The sequence below is a fragment of the Monodon monoceros genome, unplaced genomic scaffold (assembly GCF_005190385.1).
Source record: "Monodon monoceros isolate NGI ecotype Baffin Bay Population unplaced genomic scaffold, NGI_Narwhal_1 Super_Scaffold_9, whole genome shotgun sequence".
In the NCBI taxonomy this organism is placed as follows: Eukaryota; Metazoa; Chordata; class Mammalia; order Artiodactyla; family Monodontidae; genus Monodon; species Monodon monoceros.
Genome location: NW_021703786.1, coordinates 24,921,123 through 24,934,812, shown reverse-complemented (window position 1 = coordinate 24,934,812; position 13,690 = coordinate 24,921,123). Strand labels below are relative to the sequence as shown.

At 44.9% G+C, this 13,690-nt stretch overlaps 1 protein-coding gene across 1 annotated transcript in view; it reads left to right on the top strand.

Moving 5' to 3' along the window:
* Positions 1-62: 62 nt before the first annotated feature.
* Positions 63-13,690, top strand: part of FOXK2 (forkhead box K2) — a 67,062-nt gene continuing 53,434 nt past the window's right edge. Inside the window, exon 1 of the mRNA XM_029213412.1 lies at positions 63-349. Coding sequence (XP_029069245.1) covers positions 78-349 — 272 coding nt within the window. The 5' untranslated portion in view covers positions 63-77. The remainder of the gene's footprint in view (positions 350-13,690) is intronic.

Below are 13,690 nucleotides of genomic sequence, written 5' to 3'. Positions count from 1 at the left end.
GCGGGGGCGCGGGCGGCGGGTCCCCGCCGGGCGGCTGGGCCGTGGCGCGCCTCGAGGGCCGCGAGTTCGAGTACCTGATGAAGAAGCGCTCGGTGACCATCGGGCGCAACTCGTCGCAGGGCTCGGTGGACGTGAGCATGGGCCACTCGAGCTTCATCTCGCGGCGCCACCTCGAGATCTTCACGCCCCCGGGCGGCGGCGGCCATGGCGGGGCGGCCCCGGAGCCGTCGGCGCAGCCCGGGCCCGACGCGGGCGGCGACTTCTACCTGCGCTGCCTCGGCAAGAATGGCGTGTTCGTGGACGGCGTGTTCCAAAGGCGCGGGGCGCCGCCACTGCAGCTGCCGCGCGTGTGAGTGGGGCCCGGGCCGGGGGGGCGGGCGGACGGGGGTGCGGCCTGGCCGGCGGGACCGGAACCCAGACCCCGACCTCTACCCCGACCCGGACCACCGACTCGCGATCCACGACCCCCTACCCCCACCCACGACCAGGAGGACCCAAATTTGGGTCCTGACCACCCCCCGGGATCTGCTGCCCCCACCTACAGGACCCAGCCCCCGGCCAGCGATCCCCGCCTGGACCTAGCCACGAGTAGGACACAGTCAGGACCCAGACTCGGAGCCCCATTCCGACCCCAAGCCCTTGTCCATCTTCCCAACCAGGACCTAGATCCCGACATCTGGGTTCGTTCTTCCTACGGCCAGAACCAGACCCAGATCCCATCATCCCAACCGGATCCCAGTCCATGACCCCAATGTCCCGACCTCATCCACCGTACCCACGACCGGAACACAGACTACAATTCCTGCCCGGGACCCCCATCCTCACTTATCCAAAGCTGGAGGCTCAGGCAGCTGTCCACGTGGGCTGAGGTTTTCTGGGGTACTCTGTGTGTTCTGGGAGTTCGCATATAATTTTCGTAACTAGCATGTAGGTAGTATGGAATAGAAATGTAAAACTCTGGTTGGTGGAACTGCCCAAAACAAAAATCTGTGTCTTAACTGCCGTTGGGTTATCTGTTACTTTCTTTTTGTTCTACACGTTTTCAGTAGTGTATTATTTCAAGCGTGTGTTTTTTAAGCTGCAAGGACTTCTTTTTCTCATTGTGTTTTTTGTAGCCTAAAAACTGAAAGCTCTTGAAGCATGATGGATTTTTAAATCTGTGCTCTGAACCTTAAAATTTTGGAAAACTAGATACTTTCAACATAACTTTTTAAAAAATCAATTATTTAGAAATTTTTCTAAGGTGTTATAGAGTATAATTAAGTGATCTTTTTGAGGAACTGTCAATCCTGCTACAAAGCAGTTCAGCTTGGTTCTATGGTTTTGTGAAGTTATCATATAGTCTGCTTGAAAAACAAATTTGCTCTCTAGGAAATGCTAATTATTCCTCAGGGGCTTTCTAGATTATTCCAAGTAGAACCTTTCTCCATAAACTGGAATTTTTGACTGCTTTCAGTTGTTGGAGATGGTGATAAGAACTCTTGCTTTTCTTTATTTCTTCACTTTTGTATGTGGGTGCTGTGTTACTGTTTAGCCTGGAAAGCTGCACCAGCTAGTTCCTTAAATCTTGATGGGAACGTTTCAAAGAATGTTATTTTTCAAACCAGAACGCTGTTTGTGTGTATTTGTACTATAGATTGCATAAAATCGATAGTAGGGACCTGATGGCAGCTTTTTAATTTGATGGTTTGTTGTTTACAAATAACTTGGCATCACAGCAAAGGGCATTATATTTTTACGCTGAGGACTTCGAGGTTTTTAAAGAAAATTCTGTTATTACCATTCAGCCAAAACCATTTGCGTTGACATACCAAACATGGAAATAAATTGATTTTTATGCGAGGGAGCAGAATTCAGACTTTTGAGGAGTGGAGTGAGGCTTTCAGAGGAGATGAGTAAGAAGGGCGATGGGGGGACTTTCGTGGTAGTCCAGGGGTTAAGACTCCACGCTTCCAATGCAGGGGGTGCGGGTTTCATCCCGGGGAGCTAAGATCCCACATGCCACGTGGCAGGGCCCAAAAAAAGAAAACCAACAACAACAAAAAACAAAACAAAACAAAAAACGGTGATGGGTAGATGCGGGGTCTCTGGCCTTCATCTCCAGCTAGTGTACAGTGAAGAGTCCCTGGGCCACCAAGCCTACCACCAGCCCTGGACTTCTGGGCCTGGGAACCTCTGCCCATACTGACAGAGGGGAGTGGTTTTTTTCATGGAAGGGGTTTTGGTAGTTTTACAGTGTGAGATGAGTGGATAACTGTTAGGATTTTGCAGCACCTCCCTTTTTGTAAGGCATTGTTTCCAAGTTGGTGTAGGGTGATCATAGATACAGGTTATAGGAAAAAAACTGTGTAAAGACGATTGGTGCTAGCTAAATGCAGAGAAATTGTTTTAAAAATCTTTTTCTTGAAATTAATCTGTTTTATGTTCCAAGTTCTTTTTAACATTAAAAAAATTAAATTGTGAAAGTTTAAAAGCAAATGTAACTTAGAGTGATTACGCAGAGGTTGAAATTTTTTTTCTTTTTGGCCACGCCTAATGCATGCGGGATCTTAGTTCCCTGACCAGGGGTTATACCCACGCCTCCTGCAGTGGAAGTGCGGAGTTTTAACCACTGGACCACCAGGGAAGTCCCCAGAGGTTAATAGGTATTCTTACTGTTTGTTTCATACTTGCTTACTGAATTGAAAAATCACTGAGGAGTTTTAAAAATATGACAGCCTATGGTTGGTTTCTTATTTGAATAAAAATGACTTTATTCCTATTTTAAAATGAACTTAAATTTTGTAGTTAGTATTAAAAGTTTATATACAGAGAACTTGGAAGAGTATATAAACACTTTAGGCTTAAAGTATGGTTCACTATTTTATTAAAATACTAAAGTATTAATTTGGGAGGAATAGAGGAAAATGAGGAGTGTGATCCTGTATGTTGGTGTTGTGAGTATTTTAAATGGTTTGGGTAAGATCTGAGTACAAGCACCTTCTCCATGGTGGTTGGTAAGTTCCATGCCTAGTGAGGACCGGCGTGTGAGTGTGTATGTTGCGGGGGCGGGGGTTTGAGCTGAATATGTACAAGAGTGCCATAGTATGTGGTTTTCCAGAAAACAAGTGATTTCCAAAAATCCTTGGTTTTTGGCCAAGTATGCAGGGCTGTGTGTACAGAGATGCAACTTTTTCCTCCCCAGGAGCGTCTGACTTGTTGGAGGTTCAGGTGTTATTGGGACTCGGGGGGGAGGTGGTCTGTGGAGTGCTCTAGGTGGGGGAGCCCTGGGCCACCTGGGCCAGGCTCCTGAAGTGGGCAGGTAGAGTGACCTTGCAGCTGTGGCTGGGCCAGCATCCTGGCACTGGAGAGAGAGAATTCAGGCTGGAAAGGACTTTGGGGACAGGTTTTTGGAGCATGATGTTTGCCTGGGCCTGGTGGGGGAGCATTTTCACAGTGGTCAACGAGAGAATGAAGAATGTTCTCTTTGAGGACAGGGTCCTTGTTTGTCTAAGGACCTGGTCTGGCGCCTGAGTGAGCAGTAAAGTGTTTCAGGAAGATCTGTTGGGCAGGAATGTCTGGTTTTGCTGCTGTTGCTCTTCTTGTGGCCATGGTAGCAAACTAAGCATAATTTATAAATAAAAATAAACAACTCTTTAACAGTTGTTTATACTTTGAAATGTCAAGTGAATTTGATGTATTTTTCGATCAGTAAGATCCTAAATATCTAATAGCCAAGCATAAATAGAACAAGTTGAATTTACTATTGCCCAAAGATATTTAACATGCAGAACTGCAGTTGTGTTTATTTAGAAAGTGACCCTGTTTCTATGCTGAATTAACTGCCTATGGGTTGGTGATACAGCAAACCTCCTCTTTCTTATGTGGCATGTTTTAACTTGCAGATGAAGTTTGTTAATGTCACACTTGAAGACTTCCTCACTAAATCACAGGTAGCATCCTCTAAGGTGAGGACAGGAGAAAGCTGAGCAGACAGTGGCTTCTGGAGCGTCGCGGGTGAAGACTCCAAGAAGAGAACTGAAGGATCTCACAGTGACTCGGTCCTGCTTAGATAAAAGGGATTGGGCAGAACCAAGTTTCCCAGAGAATACCAGTACCAGGAAGAAGGAAATAAGAAGGGGAGTGCCAAGAGAGGAGAGCCTCGGGAAAAGGACAGTGACCTGCAGTGTCACCCTCCATGGGAAGCCATGGGCTTGGTGATTAGGATGTTTTGGAGGATGAGGAAGGAGATGGGGTGTGGGACTCCCGGGTGAAGAGAGAGAGGAGGGAGTGGGGGTGTAAGAAGTGTTTGTGAGGGGGTGTGTGTGGATATTCTAAGGAGGGCAGAGGCGATATTAGGGTTAGAAGTAGTAGAAACCATGTGGATCACCAGGGTGAAGTGGGTGGGGGAACCACTGAGAGATGTAGCTGAGGCCCAAAGAATGGACACAGATGAGGTGTGGAGGTTAGAGTTCCCAGTAGGAGATGATAAAATGAGGGTGTCTTCTTTTTTAAAAATTTTTATTGGGGTATAATTGATTTACAATGTTTTGTTAGTTGCAGTAAAGTGAACCTGTTACACAATTACATATATCCACTCTTTCTTAGATTCTTTTCCTAATATAGGCCATTACAGAGTATTGAGTAAGAGTTTCCTGTGCTATACAGTAGGTCCTTATTAGTTATCTATTTTATATATAGTAGTGTGTATGTGTCAATCCCAGTCTTCCAATTTATCCCTCCCCTACCCTTACACACCCCCACCATAACCATAAGTTTATTTTCTACATCTGTAACTCTATTTAGGTTTTGTAGATAAGTTCATTTGTAGCCTTTTTTTAGATTCCACATATAAGCAATATCATATGATATTTGTCTTTCTCTGTCTGACTTACTTCGCTCAGTATGAGAATCTCTAGGTCCATCCATGTTGCTGCAAATGGCATTATTTTGTTCTTCTTTTATGGCTGAGTAATATTCCATTGTATATATGTGCCACATCTTCTTTATCCATTCCTCTGTTGATGGGCATTTAGGTTGCTCCCATGTCCTGGCTATTGTGAATAGTGCTGCAGTGAACACTGGGGTGCATGTATCTTTCAAATTATGGTTTTCTCCGGATATATGCCCAGGAGTGGGATTGCTAGCTCATATGGTAGCTCTATTTTCAGTTTTTTAAGGAACCTCCATACTGTTCTCCATAGTGGCTGTACCAGTTTGCATTCCCACCAAAATGAGGGTGTCTTCTTCTTTTATTTATTTATTTAACTCTGCGTTGGGTCTTTGTTGCTGTGCGCGGACTTCCTCTAGTTTTGGAGAGAGGGGGCTACTCTTTGTTGTGGTGTGCGGGCTTCTCATTGTGGTGGCTTCTCTTGTGGAGCACGGGCTCTAGGCGCATGGGCTTCAGTAGTTGTGGCACATGGGCTCAGTAGTTGTGGTGCACGGGCTTAGTTGCTCCATGGCATGTGGGATCTTCCCGGACCAGGGCTTGAACCTGTGTCCCCTACGTTGGCAGGCGGATTCTTAACCACTGCGCCACCAGGGAAGTCCCGAAGTTGTCTTCTCAGAAGACCTAAGCAGAGCCACTAGTGAGGTCTGGCATGTTTTTTTGTTTCAGGGCTGCAGGGTTGGCTGAAACACCTTCATTTTATGACCTGAGACTGACCAGCTGTAGGCAGAGCTAAGATCTGGGGTCTAGGATGGCTGGAGTCCAGGACCCAGAAGTGGGCGACATGTAATGGCAGATTCATAGCAGAGGAGCGGAGGTGCTTTACACTTCGGAAAGTGCTCAGTTTACAAATTAATTGCTTTTAATGACCACTATGTATTTTTTTAAAAAGCTACAATATATATTCATTTGGCAAATTGAAATACATTTTTATTATCACTGATTTGTAGACATTGGGAACACAGTGCAGCTATTTTAGCATAATTGTTACTTTACTAAGTTTAAAAATAACCCAATAACCAGCTTACTTGTACTTTACCTAGTGTTTAGTAGTTCTTCTAGTGGTAAAGCTCAGTCTATTCATCTTAATGTTTACTTAAGGAATAGTTTAAGATGGTTAGGTTTTAAATAATTTTAATTTCTAACAGAGTTTGAGAACAAGCCTACATGGTGGGACCTGTCACCTGTAGTGGTCATTTGTGTGCCAGCTAACTGTATCAGGAGAAGGCAAGGATGGGCTCTGGGGCTGGACAGACTGGAGTCAAATTCCAGCCCTGCCGCTTAACCTGAGTTTTAGTTCTCTTACTTTTAACAGGGATAATAACTGACATTGTGTGGCACGGTTAGCACCATGCCTGTGCCCTTGCTTGTATTTTATCTATCACAGTGTCCTGGTGTGGAGGGGCCTATGGAGATCTAACGTGACAGAAAATATGACATGGGGGTGAAAATGTCCTCAAGGGGCCAGCACTCTCCAACTTGCTCATAGCCCCACACACATGCACACGTGTGTGCAGTAAATTGATCAAGAGCCTCTGGGAACAGTGAGCAAAGTTTGAAATTTCTTCAGCTGGGAAAAGTTGTCTTTTCCCTGCCAGGACCTGAGGATAAAGCCAGGCCATGGGAAGAGGATGGTGTCGTCCAGCACGCTAGGCCACGAGAGGTCTGTCTGGGGGTGCCCTCTCTCCCAGAGCCTCTGTTCTGGTTCTCCTCCACTCCAGTATGCCGGCTTCACCACAAACCTTCCCAGTTTCAGGGGGAAAGGAAAAGTGCCTCTGCCTTGGGGGCAAAGTCAGGAAAAGGAACTGGTTAAAAGTCATGTCCTGTTTGCCGTCTGATTTGAAGGATTCTTGTTCATTAATGCCATTGGCCAAACTCATTTTGTAAATGAAGGATGGCTTCTCTGTCCAGTCGAAGAACTTTGCAATTTACAGTATACTGTTTTTCTTTTTAAAATTGCCTTTTTATTGAAGTGTAATGAACCGCATACACTTTTTTTTTTTTTTTTTTTTTTTGCAGTACGCGGGCCTCTCGCTGCTGTGGCCTTTCCCACTGCGGAGCACAGGCTCCGGATGTGCAGGCTCAGCGGCCATGGCTCACGGGCCCAGCTGCTCCGCGGCATGTGGGATCCTCCCGGACCGGGGCACGAACCCGTGTCCCCCGCATCGGCAGGCGGACTCTGAACCACTGTGCCACCAGGGAAGTTCCCCCATATACTTTTGAAACTTGGGCCATGGTCTCTTTCTTAGAGGCAGTGAGGACCTGAAGCTGGGCTCCCCTGCAGGCCTCGAATGTCAGCCGTGTGCTTTTCAGACATTCAAAGTGCTGTGGACCCCCTAGGAGGGATAGGTCATGGAGCCCATTCTTGGGACTAGCCTGTCAGCAACACTTTCCGCTGTCAAGCTGGGTGAGGCAAAACGTTCCCTCCTCATCACCTTGTGCTGGAACTTGTCTTCTTGTTTGACTTTCTCCCCTGCTGGTCCTCCAAGGTGGGGACCAGGTCCTACACGTTTTTGTACCCCCTGGTAATGGCACAGATCCATCATCACTTGGTACATATATAATATACATGTGCAGGGACTTCCCTGCAGTCCAGTGGTTTAAGACTTCACCTTCTACTGAGGGGGTGCAGGTTCAATCCTTTGTCAGGGAGCTAAGATCCCACATGCCTCACGGCCAAAAAACCAAAACATAAAACAGAAGCAATATTGTAACATTCAATACAGACTTTAAAAATGGTCCACGTCAAAAAAAATCTTAAAAAAAAATTAACATACATGTGCCTGTTGGCTGCTGATTTAGGACATTACTGTTACTTGAATATTCTCAAATGTTGATCATTTAGTGTCATGATTCTAGTCAGGTGTGGCTCCCCCATTTATGGTACCCTGTTCATCAGCAGGTCTCATCTAGATACACAGTTGCAGAAGCACAGCATAGCTTCATGCATAATTGGTGGAAATATTCCACAAGACGAGGCAACAGCCTCAGTAACAGTAGCAAGTTTTTCCACTGTGAAAATTCAACGATTCTTGCTTTGCTGAGGAGAAAGGTTTTTTTGTGTTTTAAATGAAGAAAAGAGGATTTCTAAAATAAGGAAGCTTTTAGCCAAAGCAATTAGCATTTTGGATAGTATTCTTATCTGTTTAACATTTTTGTGTAGCTCATGTTTTCTTTTATGTCTGGGTTTTGGAGAGTTTACAATATCTTAACGATAATACAGTAAGTCAGCTCCCACACTTCTGGTCCTAGTTTTTTTTTTTTTAAATAAATTTATTTTTGGCTGCGTTGGGTCTTCGTTGCTGTGCGCAAGCTTTCTCTCGTTGCGGCGAGCAGATGCTACTCTTCGTTGCAGTGCGCGGGCTTCTCATTACAGTGGCTTCTCTTGTTGTGGAGCACCAGCTCTAGGCGTGTGGGCTCAGTAGTTATGGCACACGGGCTCAGTAGTTGTGCCTCACGGGCCCTAGAGCACAGGCTCAGTAGTTGTGGTGCATGGGCTTAGTTGTTCCGCAGCATGTGGAATCTTCCCGCAGCAGGGCTCGAAGACCGTGTCCCCTGCATTGGCAGGTGGATTATTTTTTTTTTTTGCGATACGCGGGCCTCTCCTCACTGTTGTGGCCTCTCCCACTGTGGAGCACAGGCTCTGGACGCGCAGGCTCAGCGGCCATGGCCCACGGGCCCAGCTGCTCCGCGGCATGTGGGATCTTCCCGGACTGGGGCACGAACCCGCGTCCCCTGCATCAGCAGGCTGACTCTCAACAACTGCGCCACCAGGGAAGCCCGGCAGGCGGATTCTTAACCACTATGCCACCAGGGAAATCCCTGGTCTTAGCTTATAATGAGGATTTTTTGAATTTGCTAATGAAACACAGTACACCAGGGCACGTTGAAGGGGGCACACATTGCCATTTCTTTGATTTGAAGCAGCTTGAGCACCATGACAAAGTGTTACTGCCATCATCCCTGGAAGTGGCTGCAGGGAGATTAGAAAGCATCTCGTAGGAAGCTGCCTTTCCTAGCATGCCTCAGTTTCTGGAGTATATGTTTGGTGCCCTGCTGAGAAGTCCATAGGGATTTTAGACATTATTTGGCTTTTGCTGCCGTTTGTCATTTGCAGAGTGCTTCTGTATCTTACCCAGTGAAAGGTATCAGAGTACAACAGTGGTTCTCATTGGGGTACCCTTCCCTTCCCCAGAATATTCGGCAACCTCTGGAGACATGTTAGGTTGGTATGATTGGGAGGGGGTGCAACTGACCTCTAGTGGGCTGGGGCCAGGGATGCTGCCAAAAATAATGCGATACACAGGACAGGCCCCCCACAGCAGGATGATCCTGCCCCAAGCATCAGTGGTAGGATGGTGGAGACCCCTGGAGCACAGTGATCTTAGCAGTCAGTAACAGTGGGATGTTATTCTTAACCCCATAGATGGTGAATTTTAATAACTTACAAATGGTACCTATTTAAAACCTTTAAAGTACCAAAGCGTTTGTTTCTAGTTCAGTGGCAGGTGCCTTTCTGAAACGAAGCCTGAGGTGGAGAGGCCTGGCATAGAATCTTTCTCTTTGCAGCTTTGGAAGGACGCTCACAGGAAGCAATCCTAAATCTTAACCTGGGTTGTAAGAAGATTGGCCTTAGTACTTTGGGGAGTAGCCTGATGTTCTCCCCCGTGGAATATGTGCGCTCAGGCATATCCAGTGGCTTTAGTTAGGTTGGTCAAATTACTTTACAAGCATTTACGGTTAATGAGAAGAACATTGAGTTGTCTTAGTGGAGTTGTTCCAGTTTTCTGTGGTCTTGGTTCTCCTGGAAAACGAACTGATGGTGTGAGGGAGTGTGGATTAGTGTCACTACAACCACACTGTGAAAGACTGCTGTCAGATGCCATTTTCTCATAGTATTTAGTCACCAGGAATCGGCAGTATGAAACTCATCTTTTGACTCTTGAACAGATGGGATACAGAAAACCCTAAACAAGTAGATTGGAGACTGTTGTGTTTTTCTGGTCTTTTTCAGACTGTTAATAGCATTTTGAGTGCATAAGTGATGTATTAAAAATACTGTGTTTTTGCCACTTCTAAACTTTTGGAGGATGTTAGGTTTATGAGCATCAGTTTTACAGCTGTTTGAGCTGGGTGGAGGAAGATGTGGTTTAAATGTAAACTGTCCATTCTGGTTCCTCCTTGAGTCTTGTGTTCCCATTTTGCTTAGTCTCCTTCTGGACTTGCCCACATGTGTTTTAAACACGGCTCATATCCTGTACCTTGGCACTCAAGTGTTCTGTGGGCTGGGCTCATTCATCCTCAGGTTGTACACTTACTGGGACTGTGGCCTGTGACCTTGAGTAGTGCCAGGAACCTGATAAGGACTCAAGTGTCTGTTGGTGAATTTGTTTGTAGGCTGCAAGGTTTGTGTTTGATAGATATTGCACCAAAGGAAACAGTTTAGAACAGTTATAAATAAAATTAAATTCACTCTTTGATTCTACAATTCCCTGCACTTGTCTTCTTGTTTATATTGATGGTGGACCATCCTAAGTGGGCTTTTTGGTTTTGTATATATGTTTTTTAAAGTTAAAGTTGATTGATACATGGAGGGGGTCAGGGGAAGCCTGGATACACGTGTACAGAATTTCCTGTAGTTGAATAAAAATGTCCTTGATGATGTGCATTGATCATATAACGGTTGTCATGCTGCAGGGTAACTTCTGTAGACCTGTTCCAGGAGCAAGTCAGACCATGCAGTTTTCTTTTCTTCAGTGTTGCTCCATGCTAGACAAGGTGGATCTAGTCTTGCCTACGTCCCTGCAAATACGTCTTCACTTCTCCCACAGAGCAGGCGCACAGATCCTGGCTCCTATGGCCTCATGCCTTAGGCTGGAGGAGGGCCAGGCTCCTAGTGGTTCTTCTGGCTTAGGACTTTTGCAGAGGTCTGGGGAGATCCTTCTGGGATTGCCCAGTCCAGAGCATGTCCTTGTCCTAATGAGGTGGTCCAACTCTAACCCCCACTCCTGCCCCACCTCTGAAAGTTATACTTTATTTTCCATTGATCTTTTATTTTGTTCTCTCTTAAAAGTTGTCTTTCAGAGCGTTCATTTTCTCATTGATGCAAATTTATCTGTTAGTCACAGTTTTGAAAAATACCTAGTTCTTTATAACATCTGTGGGTTCCTAGTAACCAGGCATTCAATGTTTAGGGTTTCTTTTCCTGTGTATCTCTAATGGGAAGAGCTTTACTTTTATAAATAAATTTTTAAAATATTTATTTATTTATTTCTTGGTCTCAGTTGCGGCACGCAGGATCTTTGTTGCCAGGTGTGAGATCTTTGTTGCGGTATGCAGGATCTTTTAGTTGTGGGCACGCAGGATCTTTTAGTTGCGGCATGCAGGATCTAGTTCCCTGACCAGGGATGGAATCTGGGCCCCCTGCATTGGTAGAGCAGAGTCTTAACCACTGGACCACCAGGGAAGTCCGTATAAATAATTTTTAAAGTGATTTTAGTATTTTGGGAATGACGATTATTTGACCGCTTTTATTTGTGACTGGCTTGTATACTTATGCCATTATTTGTTAAAGTAGTGCGCCAGGCCTTGGTTATAGTTGTTGGAGGACACCTCATGCTGTTGGAACAGCATCCTGGCTTGGCTGCAGATTAACTTTGGGCATCTGACTAAGCCTCTGTGAGTCATTGCATTGTCTGTAGGTTGAGGTGGAGCTCAACTGAGAAGGCTGGTTGAGCATCCCTCACCTCCTGGTGTCCAGTAACCCTGGGTAGCTCTGCATCAGCCTAGGTCTCCTTTCTGTTCTTTGGAGGGCAGCTTTCCGGGGGCTTCACTTAAGAATCACATCCCAGAGGTTGCTTGTTATTCCCCTCTCTGTGTTATTCTCCACAAACCTCTCCACGTAGGAAGGGTTGAGGGTGGGCTGAGAATGACTAAGGCAGGCACTGTATGCTCATCAGGCTACTGAAACACTGTCATAATGTCACTTTGGCCAACGGAAGGCAAGAGCCCCTCCCCCTGTGGCTTAGCTATTTAATCTCTTAACCTCAGGGTCCTCTTCTGTAAATATGGATATTACTGAATCGACTTCATGGGGTTGTTGTATGGATTGCCTTTGCCTGACGCAGGAGAGTTGATGAATGAATATTAATATTTGTTCTCTAAAGAAAACATCTTAAATTTCTTGTCTCAAGTATTTTGATTGGAGAGTTTAATCCATTTACATTTAAAGTAATTACTGATAAGGAAGGACTCTGCTATTTTGCTATTTGTTTTCTTTTCAATGTCTTAGAGTTTTTTGGTTCCTCATTTCCTCCCTAACTGCCTTCTTTTATGTTCAGTTGATTTTTTTGTAGTCAACTGTTTTATCTTCTCATTTCCTTTTGAGTGTATTTTTAAGATATTTTCTTTATGGTTACCACGTGGGTTACATTTAATATCCTAAATTTAAACCAGTCTATTTTGAATTGATATCAACTTCAAAAACAAAAACTCTGCTCCTATACAGTTCCTCTTTCTCCCTTTTATGTTTTATCACAAATTACATCTTCATACATATGTGCCAAATAACATAGGTTTGTGTTTTTGTTTTTTTTTTGCGTTTTGCATTTTGCAGGGTCTTAGTTCCCTGACCGGGCACTGAACCCGGGGCCACAGCAGTGAAAGTGCCGAGTCCTAACCTGGACTGCGAGGGAACTCTCAGATTTATAATTATTTTTATGCATTTGTTTTTCTGTTTTTTGTTTTTTTTTTTTTGCAGTATGCGGGCCTCTCACTGTTGTGGCCTCGCCCGTTGCAGAGCACAGGCTCCGGAAGCGCAGGCCCAGCGGCCATGGCTCACGGGCCCAGCCGCTCCACAGCATATGGGATCCTCCCGGACCGGGGCGCGAACCCGCGTCCCCTGCATTAGCAGGTGGACTTCCAACCACTGCGCCACCAGGGAAGCCCCGTTTGTTTTTTGAATCCTGTAGGAAAGTGGAGTTACAAACCATAGTCACAATACTAATTTTTATGTTTTCTTATGTGTTTATTTTCACTGGAAATCTCTTTTTCTTCGTATGACTTTGAGTCATTGTTTACTGGTCTTTCATTTCAACCTGAAGGACACCCTCTAACCTTTCTTGTAGGGCAGGTCTAGTGTTAACAAACTCCCTCAACTTTTGTTTATTGAGGAATGTCTTAATTTCTTCCTTGTTTTTGAAGGACAATTTTGCTGGATATAATTCTTGGTAGGTCGACAGGTTTTTTTTGTTTGTTTGTTTTGTTTTTAAGTGTCATCCCACTGTCTTCTGGCCTCTGTGGTCTCTGATAAGAAATCAGCTGTTAACCTTATTGAGAGTGCTTGTATATAACATGTTACTTCTCTCTTGCTACTTTCAAGATTCTTTCTTTGTCTTTTGATGGTTTAATTATAATGTTTCAGTGTGGGACCTCTGTGTTTATCCTACTTGGACTTTGTTGAGTGTTTTGGATTTGTAGGTTCATGCCTTTTCATCAAATTTGGGACATTTTCTGCCATGATTTTTTTTCAAATATTCTTTCTGTCTTTTTCCCTCTTCTTTTGGGACTCCCAAAATGTGTATGTTGGTCTGCTCGTTGATGTCCCATGAGTCTTTTGGGCTGTGTTCAGTCTTTTTTCTTTCTGCTCCTCAAACTTGATCATTTCAGTGGTCCTATCTTTTAAGTTTGCTGATTCATTCTTCTGCCTGCTCAAATATACTGTTGGACCCCTGTAGTGAATTTTTTCAGTTACTATACTTTTCA